The following is a 25,769-nucleotide window of genomic DNA, read 5'->3' on the forward strand; positions in this document are numbered from 1 at the left end:
AACTCTGAAAAAACTTCATCTATCTCCATATTTTCAATCAGAAAATTTAGGTTCCTTCCTATAGCGTGCCTGTTTCATGAAGGAAGGGAAGGGACACAGGGGTCATTTTGAAAGAATTGTTTAAGTGATCATTTGAACCATAAAGGAACCATCTTTTTATTCTTCAAACCAAAAGGCTTTTTCAAGCTAGAAGATTGAAGTTTGAATTGTTCCCTACAACAGAAAAGGGGTGTTGGTGGGGGACATCTCCTGATGTGGTTTTGCAGTAAGTGATAGATGTATGCAATCGTCTATACAGAATCTCTGAAACCAGAAGACTCACTAAAGAGGGACTCTTCAATCCTATTGTTTCAAACACCAGGCAAAATATTGGCATAGAAAAAGAGAGTTTTCCAAAGCTAACCCATTATTGGCTCAAATATTAATAGAAAGTCAGGAGTCAAAAAAGGGAAAAAGGTAGAGATTTTAAAGTCAGGCCTGGTTTTAATTTATGTGGTTATTTCAACTAGTAAATGAAACACACACACACCACCCCACCCCATCCCATGCCAGGCATAACTTGCTCACCCATTAGACAAGAATTAACTTTTTTTAGGGTACTACCTTGGGGACCATAAATTTAGCAAATAAATTAACTGAAATTTCCAGAAAAACTACAGGCTTGTGCAGTAATTGTTTACCAAGGTAGTGACACTTCAGATGGGACCCCCAAATCACTGGTCCACTTCCAAAGGGTGAGCAGTTTACTTTCAGGAAACGGATTACTCACTTGTGGAATGAGACCAACACCCAGGCTACTCGTTTCAACATCAAAATGCAGAAAAGAACTTTCCTGCCTCAGACTTTCAGACCTTTTCCAGATGGGCCAAGGGGCCATGTGTGAGTGTGTCCCTGAGCCCAGCAGGGCTGGCTTAGACCGGGGGTCTGCATACATGAGCCCCGGGAAGAGGATCCTGGCTTGTGATGGGTCGCCAAGAAGCGACTCCCTGTGTGTCCGCCCTATATCCATTGGCCAAACACTCAAGAGGTACCGGGAAATCTCTGAAAAGACCAGAGTGTGTTCAGCTGAGACGTGGCCCCCTCCCCCAATTGCCTTTGCTGGTTTCACTTCTCATTCGCAGCTGCCCGCAGCTGTCTGGGAAATGGAGCTGGCCTGGGGAAGCACAGCAGGGTGGTGGCGTGTGTTTTATTCTTCCAGACGTGAACCTTTGCCCTGGTAGCCAAAGCAGGCCTTCAGGAGGCCGCAGCACAGCTCTTGACTTGGAGTTAAGCTGGGTGCCTCAGAGCAGGACCCCGGGCAGCTGAACACAGCCCACCATTAGCTCTGGTTTTCAAAGAGAAACTACGTGTACCCAGAGGAGGGGGCCAGGGCTGTGGGGGCCTAGAAATCATCACCTAAAGATGATTGGAAAAAATGGGATTTTTAGCCTGAGAAAGATATTTAGGGGGATGACTCTTTTGGGAAGAGGAGGATAGGTTTATTTTTATGTATTTTTTATTGTGGTAAAATGTGAGATTTACCAGTCTAACCATTTTTAAACATACAGTTCTGTCATTAAGTCATTCACATGTTGAGGGACCATCACCCCTGGTCATGAGACTTTTTAAATCATCCCAAACAGAAATGGTACCCATTAAGCAATAACTCTCTTTCGGCCCCAAGCACCTGACAACCACATTGTACTTTCTGTCTGTATGAACTAGACTATTCCACCTCCTACAAATGAAATTGTACAATATTTGTCCTTTTGTGTCTGGCTTATTTCACTTAGCATACTATTCTTGAGGTACATTTCTGTTACAGCATATGTCAGGATTTCCTTCCTTGTTATGGTTAAGTAATACTCCATTGTATGTATTTCGCACAGTTTGTTTATCCGTCTATCTCTTGATGGATATTTGGGTTGCTTCCTCTTGGCTATTGTGAATACTACTACTGTGGCCTATGAGCTTTTTTATTTCAGAAAAATTGACCTGGGTAAAAGTTGCAGAAGCCAATTAGACCTCGTTAACCCTAGCTCCCTTCAGTGGTAGAAGGGCTCCCTGTGACTGGGAGCACCTCAGCCTGGGTAAACATCAGGGCGGAATCCTGTCAAACAAGTGTAGGAAGGCCCCTTCGGTCTAGAAAATTCTGTGGTTCTCTGGCAGATGGGGGCGTGTACCCTAAAGGCTACTTCTGCAGGAAAAGAAAGTGGTGTCAGATCAACCCCAGGCTCCTGGAAAAAAGAGGGAAGTGGGATGGGAAGTTATCAAACAGTCCTCACAGGGGTTTGCTAACCTGTCTCTGGGCTTGAAGTCAGAGGATGACACTACTGTGGAGCTCAGACAGAGGTTCTGTATAATCCTGGGGGAGATTTGTCCAGAGCTCCATAGAAATCTTGGTTGCGTTCTAACACCCTGATCACCCGTGAGTCCATTTTCCTCAGCACGTCTGCCCGGAAGGGAGGACTTCCCTAGGAGACCTGCCCCTGGGAGACCTGTCTGAGCCCCATCTCCTTGTAGGTCATGCTGTGTCCTGGTGAGGGTGTGGGCGAAGGTGGAAAGTGCTAGGGATTTTGAAGGGTTGAATGTCAGCTGAGATAGGGATGCCCGGGGCACCCGCTTAGCCTCATTGTTACCATTGGGGTTTTCTTATCATTAGCTGGGAAGGCCTCGCCAGAGATTCCAGTATTCCAGAGTGAGTTTAATTGTGGGTGATTTCATTCTGCCCTTTTTATGTTGAAGCCAGGGGGTTGCGTCATATTAACAGTGAATTCAGGGAGATTTTTATTTGCATGTGAATCATAGCTTTTCCAGCTGAATGTCACTTACTTGGAATTTTTGTCTGATTTTGTTTTTGTTTTTGTCTCTTGGTGTTTTTCCATCAGGCTCTTTGACTAACCAGAAAAAAAAAAAAAAAAAAAATACAAGGAGTGCTCAATCTGACTGGAGCAGGGTTTGAGTTGGCAACTCAAAAAGGAGAGTATTATGAATGTGCAAAAAAGAAAACGGATGCTTTATTTTGCTTTGAGGGAGGGACCAAAGCCAAGTCAAATTGAGAGCTCTAATTTGGGAATAGTGTTATTACAGGTCATTGGGAGTTGGTTACGCGCTAAATTGGGAGGCCAGTCACATGAGGAGGCAGCGAAAGCAGATCACATGGGGGACAGTCGGGGCTCTTTTACAATGAAGTTTTATTTTATTTACTACATGGTTCAAAGTTACTTCAGTTAGGTTTGAAAATCAAGTCACCTCAGTGGCTATCGATTGCTCCCATGGCTGGCCCATCAGTTATTTTATAAATGAACCAGGTCTAATATGTGTGCTTTCTGGGCTTTATTTAGGTACTGGAATCTGTTCCGTGATTAGTGAAGCAGGCCTTGTGCTAAAGGTTATATGTCTATTCTTCACCTTCCTGGCTTATTCCAAGGGGCTTGCTTCCTTTTCCTCCAAAGGTCCTACCCACTTTAGACTTCAAGGTCAAGTCATTCAAAAAACTAGATTCACACACACATATTTCATTTTTTAAAGTTATTTCCCACTTCCTCAGCACCGTTACTGTAATTGTCAACTTACAAAAACAAAACAAAACAAAAAGGTATCTCTTTCCCTCAACAGACAGTTTTGAGCAAAATATTCTTCCAACTCCAAACGATAGATTTCTGATGCTCTCGGCATCTTGGGAAATACCAGGAAGTGTTGTATGTGGTGAGATACTGATTTTTCTTGAAGAATCTAAGTTGGATTTTTTAACTAAGTCTGTACTTAGTTAGCAGTGTTTTAAATAAAAAAAAAAAAAAAAAAAAAAAAAAAAAAAAAAAAAAAAAACAGCCCCCAAAGAGTATCTAGAATTCAGTTAATTCATTTCCAGTGCAAACAAGTTGTGCTCATGGTCCTAAATGGGGCGACTTACTAAGTCTCTGACACAGTCTGCTGCTGCTGCCGAAGCATGTGGACCAGCGATGCTTGTGATCGAGGTTAGGAATAGAAGGTGTGTGGAAACTTTCTATAAAAGGCAGCCGGGTCCCCTGGACTGGTGTGTACAAGTGATCAGGAGCCCTGGCACTGTTCATGGCATGACCTTGGGCCAGTTTCTGTGTGCCTCAGTGTCCCCTCAGTACCATATCGGCTTTGACAGGGAGGATATTGAGTTCAGGAAATGTTTGAGATGTAAGATATTATCAGGAAAATAGAGGAAGCACAATGTCAGGAGACTCTGTCCCAACCAGAGTCACATGTCCCTCAGCAGGGCTGGGCTTCTTGTCCCTTCTCAGCATGGCTCTCTGTGGGGCAGGCCTCTGACATCACAATACCTAGGCAGACACTCAATAATGACAAGCTGTGCCTAGCAGACACCAGAGGAGGGAAGAAAAGGAGGAGGACAAAGTGGAGAGGGAGGAGATGGAGCAATCTCTTATGTGATAATTCCATCAACTCACAAATTTTTCACCTAACATCTGGTTCAACTGTAATGTGTTCAGCTCCACATAACCTGTACAGCGTCTGTGCCCTCCCCTGCAAACTCAGCAAAATATTATGGTCCTCTAACCAAGAGAATTTTGCTCCTGTTGCTGCACGTCCTGTGGTTCATCAACAGACCAGTGAGTTGACACTTCACCAAACAGCTCTCCGGAGCAACCATTTAGAGGTAATGTTGTGTCTCTAATGTCCAGGTTTCTCTGGGCTCCTACAGACCCATCTCAATCCTTCTTCTTGGACCAGCACAGCACTCTGGGGACCACGTAGGGGTGGTTCATGAGGGTGGGAGTCTACAGTAAAGATGCTTCAACACCCCAGGTTTGATCAGACTTTATTGTTCTTATGGCACTCTCAAAACCCAGATGGGCCAAATCATGGCTTCCTTATTGCTATGAATAGAAATCTTGAGTGATCAGCCTCTTAGAAATATTATGACATTTGCTTGCTTATTTGTTTTAAGTCCAACAACTTCCTCTTAAAAATAGGTTCTTGCCACTCTTTGGATTGATTCCTCTCAGCCCTACTCATGGTGAGAAATCATTTTCCCCATCTGGTTTTGCATCAACCTTACTTTCTGATCATCTCAAAGCTGGAAATTGGAGGCCAATGATTTTCTTAGTTTCCTCTACCAGTTGTTCTCAAACTTGAGCCTGGATTGGAGTCACCTAGAGAGTTTGCTGGAGTTTCTGGTTCAGTAGATCTGGGCTGGTGGGAGCAGAATTTGCAGTTCTAAAAAGTTCCCAGGTGTACCCCCCTCCTCCACACTTCATGACACAAGTGCCTTGGATATTTGGGGTTACTTCCCTATCCCCTCTCACCCTATAGGAGGGAGCCCCATGGAACATGAAGTCATTTCGGTGGTTACAAAACCTTCCTAGTGGCTGTCTATGGCACCCATTGGAAAGGACATCCTAGTACCAACCCATATACTTTGACAGGAATTGAAGATAAATATCTGATAGATTAATAAGTGTACCCACCTCCCCATGGTGGTGGTAAAGCTAGATTAAAATGAAATGAAACGACAGACCATTGCTGTCATTCCCTGCTTGGGACTAGTGTGGCTGGAGATTAGCAATGTTTTTCACCTCATTGGTTCATATCCCGGGCCCCCCACAACCCTGGGGGTAAAGATGAGGGAGGGAGGGAAAGTTTCTAAACTCTCTGGACCTAGAGGTGCTGCTCACTGTCTCCAGGAAGGTGCCCCTTCCAGCCAGGTCTGACCTCTCTCCAGCTTCTCGGCCGTGTGAAGGCACAGCTCTCTTGCCCTGGGTCTGCTTTTCTGCACCCTCTGTTCTTTCTCCTTTCCCTTGCCTTTTCTGCTCACTGTTTGGGTGTCCTCCTTTGTTGTAGAATTCTAGGCACCCTGCTGGAGATTCAGGAAGGATGACCCAGAGACTCTTGTCCACTGATATTACACCTATGGGCTCTGAGTACTTGTCTCCCTCTGCAGCACTGCCACCAAGTCAGCTAAGCCAGAGGTCTCATCTCATCAGTCTTCCCGATTCTGGTCCAGATACTGACCTCTGGCAGGATGCCCAGAAGGAGGAAGACGGCCCCATCATCCTTTCTCTTGTCCTTGTTACCCACTGCCATTGGAATTCAGCTTAGAAAATAACTACCCTTCTCAAAAAAATCTGAAAAATTTTACTCTGCTTGCATCAACAGACCTACTAGCCTGAAAACAAGTTTAGCACATACACAACAGGTGAAAATAAGCTGCCATTTGCCACTTACCTTTGCATACATTCCCAGAGCTGGCCAACAGAGCAGAAGGGAAAGGAGGTGTGCCTCTAACTCCCTCTACAGGACTATGCCTGAGGAGGACTCCAGCATGCCATTGGATGTCTGCCAGGGTCACCTAACTCCGTCCTTGTAGTTATCCAGGCCTTTCTTTTCAAATATAGTACCAGTTAATTCGTAACCAAGTGTTGGAATATCCTGCCTCATCAAAATTGTTCGTTCTCTCCTCCGTAGAGTAACTTGTCCCTGTATGAGTGATATGTAGATTTTACTATCAACATCTCTACCATGCATATTTTGGGGATATATATGTGCTATTTCTTGGTGACAATATTTACATAGTTACATAACACACCCCGGGGCTCTTATATTCACACTTATACTTTGGATTCCCAGCTCCCATGGTGGGAAATTTTATCTATAAGTTGTTGAGCAACTTCCTCTTTTATTTTAGAAAGTGTGGAACCCAGTGACTTAACAGTCCACAATCATTTAAAGACACAGAATGGCTGCCTGTTGTCAGGGGTGGAACTTGTTCACTCTGACCCTTCCCAGACTTGCTGAGGTTTATAAACCTATTGTGTGAAACAGCTGTTGTTCAGTTCAGCCCACTGAACCAAGCATGAACTATTCTTTTGTGAGGTGACCAGTGTACAATCCTCAAGATGCTTCCCTGGTTACTGTCTGGATAATACTGAGGATTTGGGCCTTGGAGTTGGTCATTAACATGTCATATTGAAATTAGGCTACCTAGACCATGCAGACTCCAAACGCTCTCATTTCTAGAGCTGCTGGTAGAACACTATCTAAACCTAAATACTACTAAGTCTAGTACTAGATCCAGGCCTTTCTATGTTTTTATCCTTGGCAAGGTCAGCACGAGAACTGCTAATTCATTTTAAGAAACTTCTGGAGCATCACTTTGTGGTATGTGGGGTTTTGGCAGTGGTGATCTGTGAGTGTGAGGGTGAAGATTAGTGAGTAAGAAATCTTCCTGCCTTTAGAACATTCACAGTCTTTCTGAAAGGCTTTTGGTGTTAAAAAAAAAAAAAAGTGAATGTGATTTACAAGGATGTGTCTTATGTTTGTTGAGTAAGGTAATGATTTTTTTCATCTTTAATTTGTATGAGTGTTAGGAGATCCATTCCTATGAGGTTTTATTAAAACATAATCACTTAGTGCCCTCAAAATTTGGACATGCAACAGTCTTAACATAACCCTAATGGTACTGGCTTTCTTTTATTCAGCAGATGTTTGCAAAAGAGTTATATTAGAAGCACTAATTCTGCTGTCTCAGCCTCTCAAATCTTTTTCATAAGGATTACTTTAATTGGTGTCAGTTACAATCAGAAAAGCACCCATTATGTTTTTGTTTTCTAGCAGAATTTTCTATCTTAAACAGAATATTGAGAAGGGGGACGTAGCAAAGACTTAGAAAATTGAACAAATCTTTTATTTTCTTCTACATATTCTTGTTTTTATTTGACTTGAAAGCTAGGCATAATCAGAATACTGCAGAGTCCAATGAGAAATGTGACTAGTTTTTGCATAATGGTAGCTACTTTTATTTTAGGTCATTCCCGTCTATCAGTCTTCATTTAAAGAATTACTAGGAAGTACCTAACATTCTGAATAAGAAATCCAAAAGTCTATCAAATACTCTCAAACAAAATGCCAGGGGAAAATCATATAGCTGTTAAAATGGGATTAATAAAGAAATGTTAATGCACAGGACAATGGAGACACCATCACAACCCCCATGGAATTTATAGCTGGTGGAGAGAGGCAGAAAATAAGTGAAAATTCATCAGGTCACAGAGTGAAAAGTGCCATGAAGAAAATAAGGCAGGGCTGGGGATTAGGAAGTAGAAGTTGAAGTGGTAAGATGGGCAAATTAAATAGTGTGGACAGAGAAGGGCTCACTAGGAAATTGGAGCAAAGATGGAGCCGAGAGGTACTAAATGTGCACTAGGGGGAAAGTGTTCCAGGCAGAGGAAATAGCAAAGTGGCCCAAGGTTCTAGGTTCTGAGGCAGGCAAGCGTCTGGCATGTTAAAGGAAGCCAGGAGAAGCCAAGATGAGAGGGATGGTAGTACGGTGGGGCTGGATCAATGAGGAACTCAGAGACCATCATAAGGACTTTGGCTTTATTCAGAATGGGATGGTGTATTCGTCTATTTTCTGTTGCCATAAAAAAAAAACCCGAAACAAAACCCAAGGCTAGGTACTTTATAAATGAAGGGTTTATTTAGTTCACAGGTGTAGAGGTTAAAATCCTAGGTGGGGTGGCCCCATCATTGAGCCTCAGGCAGGAGCCTCATGGTGGATGGCATCACAATGGCAGGAGCCTGTCCAGAAGAGATCACATGTTGATACAAAAAACCAGAGAGATTCAGGGCCCAGGCTTGCTCTTTTTAGAACCACCTACTCTCTTGGGGACTAACAATGATCCCACAAGAGTTACATTAATTCTTTCTGAGGGCAGTGTACCATGACCTAATTACCTCCCACTAGACCCCAACTCTTAAGGGTCCCACCACCTCCACACCACCACATTGAGGCCCTATCTTCCAGGACACGAACCTTGGCGGAACATGCTCAAACCATGTCAAAACCATGGCAGATGCGAAGCCACTGAAACATTTAATCAGGAAAGTGACATGACCTATCTTTTAGTATTAAAAGATCTTTCTTTTCAAATGAGTGTTTTGATTGACAGTAGACTTTTGGTGGTGCCGAGGGGATTAGAATGCAGAAGCATGGTGAGATGTGGTCAGATTTTGGATATAGTTTGAAGGTTCAGCCCACAGAATATACTGTGACAGATTAAACATGGGATATGAGAGAAAAGCATCAAGAATACTCCAAGGTTTTAACTTGAGCAACTGGAAAGATAGAGAGGCCATTTTTCTGATATAGGGGAGAAGAGCAAAGGAGGAGATCTGGTGAGTGTGAGAGTAAGAGTAGGCTTTGGCCACATTGACTTCGAGATTATCTGACTGGAGATGTGGAGGATGCAGTTGAATATGTGGGTTTGGAGCTCAGGAGGAACCTAGGCTGGAAGCACAAATAATAGGGGTCATCCACATATTCATAGGCCAGAGGTCGGCTCTGAGGCAGGTGACTGGGGAGCTGGCCTGTTTAACAGGCTGTCTGGGAATAGGTAGACTCAGACCTGCAATAGTCAGTCACAACCTGGATGAGGTCAGAAGCTGAAGTTAAATCCTAGTCCTAACTGGACCTTTGGCTGACATTTTAGAATAATTTTCTGAATGTTCTGGGTCACTCAGGAGCAAAGGAACTCTCCTGGAATACCCATCTATACCATACCTGGGAGGAAGTGACTATAGATGGAAAATCCCCATTGAAGAGACAACCAGATTATTCTGGAATGACAAATGCATCATTGTAGGTGTCTGCTGTAGCCAGAGGTACTGGTTCTTGTCCTTTGATCATAGTCAGGTACCCATGAATGACCTGATGACCTTCTGCTCTCAGAGAAGGCTCTAATGCTTATAATGAGCTGTGTAGTTCACTTCTAGATCTCTGCTTTTTCTGAGGAATCAAAGGTGCAGAAGCATTTAAGTGATTTTTTTTTAAACTAAGTAACATGAGGTGCTTTGTGTGGTTAACTGTTGCCATGTAACACATTACTCTAAAATGCTGTGGCTTAACATAATTATCTTCCAGTTTTGTGAGGATCAGGAATTTGGGACAGTATAAATAGGGAGTTCAGGCTCAAGGTCTCTCAAAGTTGTAGTCCTGATATTGACTAGATATCAGGTGGCTGCCAAGTTGGTTCTGGCTGTTAGCAGGAGACCTAAGTCCCCCCGCTACATGGTTCTCTCCCTTGTGGCCTAAGCATCTTTGCATTTGGTGTGGCTGATTTTTCCCAGAGCAAATGAACAGAAAAAGGAAGGTAGAAGCTGCAGTACCTTTTATGACCTAATATCAGAATACCTCTACCATATTCTGTTGGTCACATAGACCTGCCATGATCCTTATGGGAGGGAAAGTACACAGGGTGTGAACATTAGGAAGAGAGGATAGATGAGGGCATCTTGGGAAGCCAGCAATCACCCTCCCTCCATAGGGAGAGGGTTTATATCATCTTAATCCTTTGTATCTGTTCAAAGTGTCACTCGTAGCTCTAATGAGCTCAGTAACACTGATTGTCTGAGTACCCCCCCCCCCATCACAACTGATTTAATCCACCTCACTTGCAGGGCTTTGCCCAATATGGGAAGTCTTCTCTCAGCTCAGAGGGTACCTTGAGAGACAAAAGGCAAGGGCAGGTGACAATATAAGAATCCCACCGTTTGCCATGTTGCATCTGCTGTTTTTCTCCCTAGTTTTTTGGGTGCCCTGTTTCTGTTCACATCCCTACCAAATGCTTGCGATGTGATGCTATCATCCATTTTTGAGTTGTGCAGAGTTGCACTAAATTTAGAAGCCTCTGGTACCTAACGTGTCTAGGATTGAGATTGTAATGTAAATTCTGCCAAGGAGTATTTAACCATTTAAGAACCACTGGGATTCCTCCCTTTCAGCACAGTTATTTAACTAGTAGTTCTTGTGTGTATACACTTAATTCCCAGCCATTTCTCGCATGAGCAAATTGCCTAAATGCACTTGTGAGAAACCCTTTTATGGTAAATGTTATTAAACTGAAAACAAGTGTATAATAAAATAGCAATTTAAGGATAATTTACTAACAACTGGAGCCCTTAAACATTGACATACCATTGTGTAGTAATAGTACCAGATCTAGTATTTAAACACATACTTTGTCCCTCCAAGAATCATTGGGACATTTTTCTAATCGTCATGGTCTTTAATTATAGCTCTTTATATTTTTCTTTTATTATTTCTGTGTCACTGGTTTACAAATTATAAATCATTAACTTTTGCCCACATTTAACATCCTGCTCCATATTCAGAGAAATAATAGAGGAAATATTCAGAGACTGTAATAGAGGTGAGTTGGCATCATCAAATCTCAGTTTGGGGACTTCAGTTTTCCATGCTGCTTCCTGAATAGGGTGATATTGGGGTGGGCAATGGTTGTGTGTGTGAGTGGTGTAGAGATGCACTAAATTTAGAGGCCTCTAATACCTGAAGTGTCTAGGGCAAGACTGTATCTCAGAAGTGATCAAGTATTTGAAAATTATGAGGATTCCTCCTGGTCTTCCCCAATGGGGAGAATGTGTTGACTATAAATCTCAGTGAAGATTCCCTGATCTCTAGAAGGTGATGTAGATATAATAAAGAAGGCAAATGGGTAGCTGGCAGGACCTGCCTAGCTTGGCCAGTTCCTGGATGTGGGATCTGGCCTCTGTGTAAAGGTAGAGATGCTCACATTCATCAGTGTCTAGGGCGCTCATCCAGAGGAGCACTCATACTAACTAGAAGGCAGGGAGGTAGACCCTGAAATGCTGGCTTATTAATTTGCCACAAGGAGCCATCATCAGCGAGACCAGATGTACTCCAAGTTTGTATAATCAGCACACATTCTCCCTGTACGCAGGCCTTCACAGGAAACCAAATCGTAATCAGAAATGATTTGGTAAGTTTCCCTAAAAAACCACCACCATGAAATCTGGAAATGCCTCAAGTCTCTATGATCCCCTCCCTCTCTCCCTAAAGGTGCCTGGGGAGCTAACTCAAAGTCCAAAGGCTGATAGTGAGTGGACAATCAGGACAAGGGAGGCTAAGCCAGGTGACTGCTTAGTGGCACCAGGTTAGCTTCCTAGGTCTATCTCAGAATGAGATAGGACTCAGAAGGACAGAACTACCCAAAGTCAAATGGCTAAGCTTTCTTTTGTTCAGCAGGGCACTTGGATAGTGTATTAGTTATCTTTGGCCACATAACTTACTCAAATTAATAGCCTAAAACAACAAACGTAATTGCACACAGTTTCTGCAGATTAGGAATATGAGTGATTCTGGTTCAGGGTTTCTAAAAAATGTTGTTTAAGGCCACAGTCATCTAAAGGTGTATCTGGGCTGGAGATCTACTTTCAGGAGGGCTAGGAGACTCCATTCCTCACCAGAAGGACCTTCCCACTGGGTTGCTGGAGTGTTCTGTCAGCATGCAGCTGGCTTTCCCGGAGTGGGTAGTCTGAGAGTGCGAGGTGAAAGCTACCTTGCCTTTTATTACCTGACTTGTGAAGTCACACGCTATCATATTTCCTGGAAGTAACTCACTGAATCCAACCTGCACTCAAAAGGCAGGAAATTAGACTCTACCTTTCAGAAAAAGGAGTATCCAAGAAATTGCGAGCATATTTTAAAGCCACAGAAAATAGCATCTATATTGTCTCTGTAATGCTTTTTCCTACATTTCCTTTGCTGGCCAACTCCTTTGCTGAGCCATATACTCCATTAATATATTTATATTATTATAACTTCTACATATGTGTACACTTTAGATATAGCTTATGGCCAGGCCATTCTAGCATGATAGCCACTATGTATTTTTAAGCTAATCTGCCTACCTCCAATCTGCCATTCACTAGCCAAGGGACCTGGGCCAAGTAACATACCCCATTTACACCTCTGGTCCTCATCTGTAAAATAAGGCAAGTTATAGGACCTACCTCACAAGCTTCTTTGGGGGATTAAATGAGTAATTAAATGCACAAGGGTGTAGAAGAGTGCCCAGCACATAAAAAACACTCGGGCTGTTAGCAATCACAGTGGATAGTTTGATCAAGTAGGTGTGGTTAGCCCTCGGAAGGCGACCTTATTTTCATGTTCCCAGTAGTAGTAAACAAAAGCCATAGTTGTCCTCCTGGCCATGCCACAGCCCATCCAATCCCTGTCCTCAGGATACAGTCATTTCAATCCTGGAAGGGACCAGGGCCAGCATCCTCTCATTTTCCTTCCTCTTTGCTGTGCTTGTTCCTCCTCTGAATCCCAGCTTAATCCTGGGCAGGGAGCAGTTACGTGGAGATAACATGTTTAGTTTGTACTCTGAGTCCTATTTACATTCTGTTTTTGTTCCTAATTTTTTTTTTTTTTTAAGACTGACCTTTTGTGAACAGGGAGACTATCCAAATAGAGAAATGACCTAGCAGAAAGCTAGGGAGTTCCTCAACCTCATCCATTTTTATTAAAGGCTGTTCCCAAATTTCATTTTTAAATGTATGTGTTCCAGGTTTTTTCCTGGCTCCCTCTTCTCATTGTTGACCTATGATACAGGTTTACCTTCCACTCGGTCCCTCTTGCTTATCTCTAGTACCTCCTTAGACCCTTGGGCGTACAGAATAGATTTTGTCTTCATCTTAAGCATTTAAAACACGCCTGGTGTTTGCGGACAAGGTATGGATGAGAACATTAGAATTGGTGATTTCATCTCCCAGGGCTGCTTAGAAGGGAGGCTGTACCTAGTAGAATGCACCAGGGTTGTCTTGTGTCCAATGGCAATTAGCTAAATATAGAGCCAGGGCGCTGGGAGGGACCTCCTGAGGTCATCTGTGCCTCCAGCCCGCCTTCCCCATCCAATGTCTCCAGACTGTGCTGGCCGGTTCAATAGTTACCAAGCTTCTGGGCACTGCTATTATGACTGGACCCCATTGAGATGTGCTGTCAGTGATAAAATATACCCTGGATTTCAAAGATTTAATACAAAGCAAAAGAAGGTAAAATGTCTCCATAATTTTACATGTATAACACATTGAAATGATAATATTTTGATATATTGGGTTAAATCAAATATATCATTAAAATTAATTATAGCTCATTCTTTTTACTCTTCTTTTAATGTGGTAACTAGAAAGTTTAAAATTCTGTGTATGGCTCACATCATATTAAAATTGAATGGCGCTGCTCTAGATCATCTGGCTTTAGTATTCAAACCACCAGAATGGAGATTCTGGATGTTTTCCTGGTAACTTCTCTGAGTCTTTTTATTGTTCTGGCAGCTCAGTTCTTCTCCACATTCTATCTTAACTCCCCACACCTGCTTCAATTTGTTGATTTTTTTTTTTTTTTACTTCAAATAGTTACTGAAATCCCCACTTGAAGAATCAAGCATCTCTTCATATTGTTTGACACTCAATAACTCCTGTCTCCCTCACCTTTTTACTTTCTACCTCTTTTCAATCTTTTGATAATTTTTAATTATTTCCCCTGGGTGATATCTGGTTTCTCTAAATTATTTCTAAAACTTGTTCTCCAAATCACCCATTCACTCTAATGTGGGTCTGGCTAATGAAGAAACAAGTAGAAGGAATTTCTTCCAACTCAAGTACTTGACTGGTTCTTTTAAAATTTTATCTCATTTAATCCAAGAGCAGAGGTTGCTGGTACCACTCTTGACTGACAGTTGAAACTCGGGTGAAATAACTTACTAAGTTTCCACACAGACTAAGTGGCAGTTCTGGGACTCCTATCCAGGTTTGCCTGACTCCAAAAACCATGTCCCTTTAGATACCTTTCTGTCACTGTAACTAAATACCTGAGGTAATCAGCTTAAAAATATGAAAGGTTTATTTTGTCTCTCAGTTTTGGAGTTTTCTGGTCCACAATCAGTTGTTCCCATTGCTTTAGGACTTGTGGCAAAGGCAGTACATCAAGGCCAGAGCAGATGGAAGAGGAAGCTGTTTACCTCATGGCAGCTGAGAAGCAAAAAGAGAGGAGGAGAAAGGGATGGGGGTTACACTATCCCTTTCAAGGGCATAACCCCAATAACCAGAAAATCTCCTACTAGGTCCCACCTCTTAAAGGTTCGTACCATCTCCCAGTAGCATGAAGCCAGGGGATAAGCCTTTAACACATGGGTCTTTGAAAAGACATTCAAGATCCAAACTGTGGCACTGTAAGTTTCTTTGAAAACATTCTTTCCTGGGATCTGAAGAGGCCTTTACAGTACAGGTGAATGCATTTGTACCTTACTGGTATGGGAACCCCTTCTACCCTGCATATACTGTGTGACAGCCCACAGTACTGCCCAGCCCTGTGGATAACTCCCAACCTCCAAAATAAGCCACTTTTCAAAAGCCATTCAAGACAGAGTGTGTTGTTGATGTTTTGAGTGGGACAGGACAGAAGGGATCCTGATGAGCGTGCTAGAAACAGATCTTCACATGGGTGAATCTGAGGACACAGGGCTTGGCAAAGTAAGGCTGTCCAAATGACAGACACTGTGATTGCACTTGTCTGAGGTCCCTAGAACAGTCAGGTTCATAGAGACAGAAGACAGAATATGGTGGTTTGCCAGGGGTGGGGAGAAGGGAGAAGGGAGTTATTGTTTAATGGGAATAGAATTTCAGTTTGGGAAGATGGAAGGTTCTGGAAATGGATACACCTCATTGTGAAGGCACTTAATGACACTGAGCTGTACACTTGAAATGGTTGATATTATGTGTATTTTACCACTATAGAAACAACCAGGTCTTCACATAAAGAAAAATAACCTACTTAGCATGTGGGATCAGAGGTGCCACTAGACCTGAGTCTCAGATCTGTGGCTCATCTAACTCTGAGTCCATAGTTGTTTTTCTGAGTCAGTTTCTCATTAGAAAGCTGCAGTCTTACTGCACGGAGATGGAGGAGTCCTTTTTTTTCCTGACATTTCCCCATGTAAGAAGTTTTACTTCTTTCACAAAAGTCCCTTTGCCAGGGTTAAAGCCCCTTCTCAAGAGATGATGGGGATGGACAGGCAACCTTCACCCCCAGGACACTGATTTGTGTATGCTTGATTACACTGGCTTTTCTATGGAGATTTTCTTAGATTTATTCCCCTGTCCATTTGGGGGTAGGCCTAGACTTTTCTAAGAAGGAAAACAGCTATAAATTTTGTTTGGACCAACATCACATACCCTCATTGGAGATGTGAATGAGAATGAGATTGACTACCCACATATCTAAGAATTTTTGATCTGTGTTTTATTGAATTACCTGACCCCTGAAGATCTGAGGTCTGCTAACCAATCTGATGCACAGACTATCTGGCAAAAATTTTGCCAAGGTACATAGATTGGGGCTCAAATCCACGGACATTCTCTAATTTTAGAGTGTGGCGTATAGAGTCATTGTGGGTGTATTTGCTCATTTGCCCTGTGTTTTCCTTTGCAGGAATCATTAACCAATGGCAACAAGAATCCAAGGATAAAGTGATTTCCCTCCTGTTAACTCACCTGCCTTTGCTGAAGCCAGGAAACCTCGATGCAAAAGTAGAGTATATGAAACTGCTGCCCAAAATCCTGGCACACTCTATTGAACACAACCAGCACATTGAGGAGAGCAGACAGCTGCTGTCCTATGCGTTGATACATCCGGCCACTTCATTGGAAGACCGCAGTGCTCTAGCCATGTGGCTGAATCACTTGGAGGACCGCACATCGACCAGCTTCGGCGGCCAGAGCCGAGGCCGCTCGGACTCTGTGGATTATGGGCAGACGCACTACTATCACCAAAGACAGAACTCTGATGACAAGCTCAATGGGTGGCAGAACTCGCGGGACTCGGGGATTTGCATCAACGCCTCCAACTGGCAGGACAAAAGCCTGGGGTGTGAGAATGGCCATGTGCCCCTCTACTCCTCCTCGTCCGTCCCCACCACAATCAACACAATTGGAACCAGCACAAGTACAAGTAAGTCCTCTGGAAGCCCTTTCATGCGCTCTGGTTTGGTGACTTGCTGTGTGTAGCATGTCCTGCTCTGAGCACCCTGTAACCCTGGGAGAGAAGGGCTGATGGGAATTGGCTGTGGGAAAGTGCTCTTTGGACCCCATATTTGTGGATCTTTGTGGAAAGATGAAAATGCTGGGCAGGTAAAAGTGATTGATTGTCCACATTTGGGTTACAGACAGACTATCAACAAAGAAATAAGAGCAAGAGAAGAATAAATGGTGAAAGATGAAAACATCCTTTTTCCACAAGTAGAAATGCCTTTCACCCATGTCTTTCACTCTGGGGTTTGGGGATCTACTTAGACACTGAGTTACTGTGATCTTGTAAACCTGACTCTAACCCATGGTTAACCAGCCAATTTTGTGGGCTTCGTGCATTTTCTTTCTTTATATATATATATTTTTTCCTTTTTAAAAAATTCAGCCTGGAATGTCCCCTCCCCTTGCATTTCCTGGTTTGATCCCCAGTTGTCCGGGGCCACTTCTGCTCCTCCCCAGGGGGAGCAGGTTTGCTAACTGAGAATGCTGCTCTGTGCTGTGGCCTGGTGTGAATGCTGTGGGCTTCTTCTCGCTCAGTCTAACATCTTAGAAGAGGTGAGTCAGGAACTGCTTGGTGGGAGGGGACAGCAGAGGACAGCCCCCTCTGTTCTTTTAGCCACAAAAAGTGCTGTGCCCACAGCTGGGCACCGGGTCCAGGAGTCCTCTCTTAGGTCAAGCAGAGTGACCAACCTACCATTCGTGCCCATATAAAACCACATTTGTGGGAAAGCAGCCACCTTTGAATGTATTCCTGGATGCGTATACCATGAATACAGTGCTATCCAGATAACTTTCTTGGGGAAGAAATTAGACTTGATGCAGGAACCCCCAATTAAAAGACATGAGAAAGTTAAAAAGTTAGCAATGATGCTTCTGACCTCTACCTCCACTCAAATCTTTGGCTGAGGAACCTCTTTAAAGGATTATCTCAAATAAGTAAGAATGTTGAATTATAACTACATTAATTGAAAATGGTACCTTAGTTGAATACCCAAGGAAATAATGAAGATGTTGCATTGATATTGCTATAAGAGATTTTTGAAAATTTCTTTTTTCTCTTTTTACATTTAGATACAGGTAACTTGAACTTTTGGGGAATCTGGTGATTAATGCATCATTAACTTATTATGCACAAGGTTCTGATGGCAGTCAGGGTCTTTCACAGGTTAGTGATCCAGCAAGAACAGTCTCGCTCGCCCTGGTGTCATGACAGTGATGGCCAGGAATATCGTAGCAGACACACGTAGGTAGATGACAGTCTCTTGGCCCAAGTTTCCTGGGTCAGCAAAGGGATCAAGTTATTGTTAACAACATTCTTTGATAGCTGGGAGAAATGCAAGCTCTGAGCAGCCTTCCCTCTTCAAACTTGGTCTGAATTTTATATCATTTGTCATGAAATTAGCCTGGGGCCATCATGCTTTTCCATTAACTGATTTATACGCTTCTGGTCAGGTTTTGAGATTTGCACCTGTAAAATGGTTATCTGGTGGTAGCCAACCAGGAACTTATTCCTTGCTGTGGCTACCCAACCCAGTGGAGGGGAGGAAGTTCATGGATGGCTGTCCTGCTTTCTTGACCCTGGAACCCTTATATAGTCGTTTGAGTTGCAAAGGACTTGCAGATTTAACCAGATGGCTAGATTACTTCCTCTGGAAGAAGAAAGGGGTTGGAGCCCTCTTTAAAAGTGTCAGTAAAGAAGATGAAAGATCTCAAATCTCCTTTCCAGAAAGTTTCTTTCACTTATGCCATATCAATTTTGAATTTCAGTATATCTTTAACATAATGTTAATGCTGTTGCTTTACTCCTCTGCATGGTCTATGACTGTTCCATCATATTCAACAAAACCACAGATCCCTGGGTTATTTGTTCCCTTGTGCCTCTATCAAATGCACACTGAACTCCTGAGAGGCAACTTGACAAAGTAGAAAGAACAAGGACTTTGGTGTCAATGCCCTCCAAGGTCCAAATCCCAGACCTTCAGTTTGACAACTAAAACTTGGCCATGTTATTTAACCACTCTGAACAAGGCCTCCACTTACAAACTGGGAGCATTCACGGTATCTACTTTTGAGGACTGTGGTAAAGTAAATAAGGTAAAGTAAAGTAAAGTCCCCAACCCTGACCTGAGCAGCAATCATAAGCACACAATAGGTATTTGCTAAATGAATTAGTGGAAGAAACTGGGGAAAACAGTGAGGAGCAAAGTGCTAACACTGATAAGCACAGTCTGTGCCCTGGTTTTCAGTTCTGATGGTCACCTGATAAAAGCACCTTTCCCTGAGCATGGGCCATGCAGAGTATGAATGCTCTTCAACTTACAATGGGATGATGTCCCAGTAAGCCCATCATAAGTTGAAAATATCGTAGGTAAAAACATGCATTTAATACCTAACCTATTGAACACCTTGACTTAGTTTAGCCCAGACTACCTTAAACTACCTTACATCAGCCTATAGTTGGGTAAAATCATCTTACCGAAGCCTATTTTATAATAAAGTATTGAATGTCTTATGTAATTCATTAAAATACTGTCTTAAAAGAGAAAATCAGAATGGTTGTATGGTGTTCTTTCACAGCATCATGAAGTTGGAAAATCATGAAGTCTGGCCATCATGAGTCAGGGGCCACCTATATAGTCCAGGAGCCTTCAAGATGCTGTGACTTTTGGCCATTCCCCAGCAATTGAAAAATGGGTTGGCCTTACAACTTCTTTTATTGCACTGAAGAGCAACATTTCTTATTTCTCTCAAAGTGGAAAAGAATATCTGTACAAAACATGATTACAAGAACTGAAGTCAGTTAGTGCTGCATGTTTTCAAATTATCAGCTATATAAATGACAGTTAATGTAGCTAAAGTAGAAAGCCACCCTCTTACAGTCATATTTTAGTGTTTAATCTTGGTTTATTCCACTGATCCACCCCTACCCCCCAATTTGGTGGTTGTACTTTCGACAAAGTCCCTTAGCATTTGTGGCTTCCTCCCTGTATTGATTCAAAATCATTTGGCTATCCCACCCCCAACACTTACTGTGTGCCTGGCACTGTTTGAGTCCCTCGGAAGCTTAAAGCACTGTGTTAGCTTTTAGGGAACCTCTAATATAACTGGAGAAAGAAGTCTTATCAGTCTCACAATTAAAAGCAAATATCGCTTTTTTCCTGACTTATTATCCACAGAAATTTCACATAACAATTCGTGAGTTATATAAAAGGGTAGTAAGAAATAATACTCTAAGAGTTACTCCGGGATGTAGGATTAGCGTCAGTTGAAAGGGTAGGGGGTCTGACTTGGTCTGTTTTGTGCTGCTGCATCAGAATACCAAGGACTAGGTAATTTATAAATAAATATATTTATAAATAAATTTACTCAGCTATGGTTCTGGAGGCCATAGAAAATCCAAGATTGAAGGGTCACATCTAGTGAGGGCCCTTCTGCTGCAACATATCACGGCAGATTGCATCACATGGCAAGAGAGCATGAGAGGGCCAAACTCACATGTATAACAGACCTAACTCCCATGATAATGACTTTAATCCATTCACAAGGGCAGAATCCTTGTGATCTAATTGCCTTTTGAAGGTACCACCTCTTAATACCATTGGATTGGGGATTAAGCTTCCAACACATGAACTTCCAGGAAGCACATTCAAACCAGAGGGTTTTCATGGTAAGTGCTGTGAATGTATGGGACGGAGACATCCTTTTGAACTGGAGGCTCAAGAAAACCTTTGCACAAGAGGAAGTGGAAAGTGGGCTAGAATGGAAAGAAGGAAGGTTATTTTGGTGGTGGCACTTCAAGTTGGAATATGCATTGTGAGCAGGGGGATGGAGTTGTAGTGTGCAGGTAGGGTTGGAAGACAGGGAAGAGAAAGGAAAGGTTCATGAAGGACAGGGGAGCAAAGGAAGGTAGTGAAGAAAAGGGATCTGAGAGCCCCTAAGGAGGCCATGCATTCACACCGTGGGAATGGGAACAGTGCTATCCACAAGGTTGGTCATCTGTGGGCAAAGCCAGATGGGTAGCAAGTGATGAGTCAAAGTGTTTCAAAAATCAATTGTGAAATAATAAAAGTATCATTAGAATGGGAGCAGGTACAGAGCAGAAGGAATGGATCCAGGAAGTATCCTAGGTGGAATTATTAGGACTTAGATTCAGTACTTACTTGGATGTCATTCATTCACTTCAGTGTTCATACACTTAGAAAATGTTTATTGAGCTCCTTCTACAGGACTGGCCTGCTCCAGGTACTTGGGATGTATCAGGTCATAAGGCAAAGTTGCCATCCCTTGTGCATCTTGGCCGTCCAGTGTATGTAAATTAAGTGTATAAGTAAATCATCCAGGTCATGAGAGACGGATGAGTGATGTGGAAATAAGAAAAACAGTAGAATCAGGAGGATCAGGCCCAGTGGTGAGGTGGATATATTATGAAATAGGGCGGTCAAGGTAGACTCCATTGAGACGGTGATTATGTGAACAAAGCTCGTTGGAGTTGCAGGAGTTAACCAAGTCTCTGCAGAAAAGAATATTCCAGGCAGGGAAAAAAGCTAGAGTAAAGATCCTAAGATAAAAGAATGCCTGGTTTATTTGGGGAAAAACACGAAGGCTGGTGCCTGAAGTGGAGTGAGTGAGGTGGATATGGTAGGAGAGGGTGGAGAGATCACTGGGACAGGTGGACTGCACTGGATGTAACAGGCCATTTCAAGCACTCTGTGTTGCTCTCAGTAAACCAGGAAGCTACTGGAGGATTTTCAGTAGATGAGTGATATGACCTGACTCACTTTTAAGGGGATCTCTTGGCTGCTGTGCTATGAATAGACTGTAGCAGGGCAAAGACAGAAACAGGAAGATCAGTTAAGAGGCTGGTTCAGTGATGCAGGCAAGAGACGATGGCGGCTCAAACCAGGATGGTGAATGTAGGAGGGTGAGAAGCAGTCAGTGTCTACATATATTTTGAAAGTAGAGCTAACAATATTCCCTGAAGAATAAATGGGCATAAAGGAGAAGATTCAAGAATGAATCCAGAGCTTTCTACTTGAGCAACTGGAAGGTTAGTGTTGCTATCCACTGAGATGGGGAAAATCTTTATTGAGTAGAGTAGGAATTGGAGTCAGATCAGAAGCTTAGTGTCATGTGTGATGAGTCCGGCATGTCTGATAGAGAATCAGAGGTGTTGAGTAGGCAGCTGGATACAGGGATATGTAGTGTGGGAGAGAGGACGAATCTGAGATAGATGTTTGGGGGCTACCAGCTCAGGGGTGGTATTAAAAACTTTGAGACTACCAAGACAGAGATATAAAGAAGATGACCAAGGACTCTGAGACTGATACTTCAATCTGAAGTTTTTAGAAAAGAAAGGAAAGGAGCAAAAGAAACTAGGAAGGGTTAAGTTACTCAACCTCTTGATGCCTCTTTCCTCATCTGCCAAGTGACCATGACAGTAATGCCCACATCATGGGTTATAGGGATTAAATGAGTTAACAATTACTTAAGGAGTTTTAAATCATCCCCAGTATGTGGTAAACAGTATGTTAGTGAGTACTATTATTAATTTACTTTTTTAAGGTCTACGCTACCAGAAATTTTAAAATGCTTTCTTTTTATCAGAAAAAAAATGAATTAATAAAACAAATACTAAGGTTCTAAACTGTACCATGAATCTGTAAAGTGGGCAAATCAAATGGAGCACTTTGGAATCATTTTGTACCCAAAGTTTCTAAGTTCTTTCCTCATGCTGGGCTAGCAAAGGTCAGTGTGTTTAAAATAGAAATGTAAAGAATACTAGGAAGAATTAAGTACTACAATGATTTAAACAGAAACGAGTTCACTCCATTCAGTTTTTTTCCAGGTCCAGGTTTACCAGTGAAGAGTAGAAAAGTTCAGACAGGCAGTCTGGGGCAAGTGGTGGTGCTGACCTCCACACCAGAGCATTCCAGAAGCACTTCAGAAAACCAGGAAACACTGTTCCTGAATGGTTTACTTTTCCATAGCAGACTTCAAACAGGAAGCTAACGTAGTGATACTAAGCCAGGTTCTAGGCACCCTATATTTGGAATCACTTGTGATGGCTGAAACAAAGTCGACCAAACCTTGCGAAAGGTTTGTGACAGTGAACACCTTCGGCCTATCTGGTCCCACAGGCTCATGATGAAGAACCTGCACACTCCCATTTATGAACTCCTTAGAGACAGGGGTTGTGTTTCTTTATTCCTCTTTCCCAACACCCAGAACATTGTGTGACCCAAGAAGGCACAGAAATTTTGGAGATGGCAAATTCCTGGCATGCATTCAACAACCACTCTCCCGTGGTAATGCTTCTCAGTTAGATAATGGCTCTTTCTTGCTAAGCCCAGATGTGGCCTCAGAATCCTCCTCCATATGCCCCCCTAGGCAGCCACTATAATTCAATAAGAGATGGCATACAAACTGAAGCCTGTCTGCCCAGCCTGACATAAATGTTTGCTGAACAGTAGGGACTTAATAAATTCCTGGCTCACTAGACAGATGTTCACGAAAATAATGAATTTCCAAAATAAACGAGAAAGTGTCCCTAGGAATTCACTAAATATTTAGCAAAATATTCACTAAATGTTTTCACTAAATATTGATCATTTAGCCTTCTGTCTTAATCTATTGCAGCGACTTTTAAATTTTTTATTGGTGCATAAGAATTGTTGCGGAAAAGAGAAGTATTCACTGTGGCATATTCATATATACATGTAACATTATTTGATCAATTTCACCCCCTCTTTTTACCCTCCCCCACTGATGCTCTTCTCTAGTCGAAGAGGCAATGACATGTATTTTTACTCTTTTTGTGACTTATTTTACCAAATCGGTTTTAATACCAACAGACCGTTAAAAACATACTATGATCTTGACTAGGGAGGTGTAGGTAGTTATAAAAATCTATACCTGTGATGAAATGCCATAGTTATACATAAGTTCATACAAAAAATAAGTACATGTAAAAACTGCCGAGATCTGGGTAAGACCCGAGGTCTAGTTAGTTGTATTGTGTTAATGCCAATTTCCTGGTTTTGATAATACAGTACAATTATGTAAGATGCCATCTTGGGGGAAGCTGGGTAATGAGTACATGAGAATGTTCTGTGTAGTATTTTTGAAATTTTTTGTACATCTATAATTATTTCAAAATCGAATGTTTAAAAAAATTACTTGGGGGCGTCCAGTACCTGGATTTGTATGTGCATGAATAGGGGCAGGGTAGTGATGGCTCTTGTTATGGACCTTCCTTGGGTGGTCCTTCCTCTTACAGAAGGAGTGTCTACCAGAACCCACAGATCCAACCTCTGAAACAAAACCATTTCAGCAAGTGAATGCTCCCCCTAACTGGTACCTTGGAAAAAACCCTGCATTTTTGTGGCCCCCTTAGGCAGCCAGGGCCAGCTCTTTCAGCTCTTTTCCCTCTGTCCTGCCCATTTTCTTAGAAGTCCCCCAACCACTTCAAGCTCATTCCTATCAGCTCGCAAGAAACCATCAGAACACAGGTACTCAAGAGAGGGTGGGAGAAGCTGCTTTAGGCAGCCCTGGAGAGAAAAGAGGTCTTTGCAAGTGGCCTTTGGAGACTGAAAAGGAAAAATAAAGATCTGAAGACTCTGGTTCTGTCCTGTTGGCTGCAGGTCCTCCCCACCCTAACAGGGCCACTGGTCTAGTTTGGAGTTCCTTGTAAATTTTCATGTAATTATTTTGTCTTTCACCAACAGACTACCTTCTTGGTGGAAAATTTCTTCCTCCCCACAATCTAACCAACCTGGAATGTTAACTGAAAAATTCCACTATTTCCTTAACCCCTCATTTGCTCTTCAAAGAGAAGCATTTATAACAGCTGGCATGATGTATTTTTAGCTTTAGCTTCCTTTCCTTTTGGGGAAACTTTTTTTAGTATGGCATTGGCCTTCCTAATACATACTGTGTTGTAAAGACGACTTGGGGATGTCTCAGAGGACGCAGTGTTGACACAGACGAACACTTCTCCCTTTTCCAAGAGTCCAGAGGTTTTATAGAACCCTGTTTTTCCTCATAATGCCTATTGTTTGTTTTTTGAGGCCTAGAGAAGAACAGTCAGAAAAACACTGTAGTAAACAAGGAGCCTGCTAGCTTATTCTGCATCCGAGATCCCACTGCTTGGGAAAAGGGAAAGATCTCCCTGGGCTGTGTGCACCTTGGGTCATGAGGCTGTGTCATTCATTCCCCATCTGGGAGGATTTTTTTAGACTTTAATGGCAGCAAGGGTTATTAAACACTAGATGAGCTACAGAGGTAGACTCTTGTGTTCTCATTCTCTACCATGCTTTAAAAATAGGATGGATTCTGGCTGGAATAAAAGTCTCAAGCTGGACCAGCCTGATAGAGGGTGAGGAGAGGGGGGATGAACAAGATGGCATCTTTAAAATTCATCTTGTGCCCTGTAGTCTTATTATGATTTCTATTATTTCACAAGATTGAGAGTCATGTTCTAACACCAGCTGTTCCACAAACAAATGGAAAACTTTAAATTTGCATTTGCTTATTTTTTTTTCATTTTTAAGATTTCCAGGGGCAAACCCAAGTTACACTGAAGAAAGATGTGTTGTGAATATAGCTTATGTATATGTATATATATGTATGTATCTTTGATATCTTTAATATCAAGCACATTAAACCCCTGAATTTCAGGTGTCAAGGTGAGGGTAAGTCTTGGAGGCAGTACTTTCTATTACCTTGGACTGTATTTTCTACTTCTTAAATGCCAAATATCATTCCTACCATCCTCTCTTCCCTACCTAGCACTTAACATCATATAAGGTAAAACATACTATCAGGACATCTGATTGAGAGAAAGGTATGAAATGAAGAAACAAATCTGGGTATGATAGCACATACTTGTAATTCCA

At 42.4% G+C, this 25,769-nt stretch overlaps 1 protein-coding gene across 2 annotated transcripts in view; it reads left to right on the forward strand.

The window, feature by feature from the left end:
* The window catches only part of Samd4a (sterile alpha motif domain containing 4A), a 208,910-nt gene that overhangs the window by 105,606 nt on the left and 77,535 nt on the right, over nt 1-25,769 (forward strand). For both annotated transcript variants that reach the window (XM_047542032.1, XM_047542033.1), the window contains exon 3: nt 16,280-16,798. In XM_047542032.1, coding sequence (XP_047397988.1) covers nt 16,280-16,798 — 519 coding nt within the window. The remainder of the gene's footprint in view (nt 1-16,279; nt 16,799-25,769) is intronic.

This window comes from Sciurus carolinensis, chromosome 2 (genome assembly GCF_902686445.1).
Source record: "Sciurus carolinensis chromosome 2, mSciCar1.2, whole genome shotgun sequence".
Taxonomy (NCBI): Eukaryota; Metazoa; Chordata; class Mammalia; order Rodentia; family Sciuridae; genus Sciurus; species Sciurus carolinensis.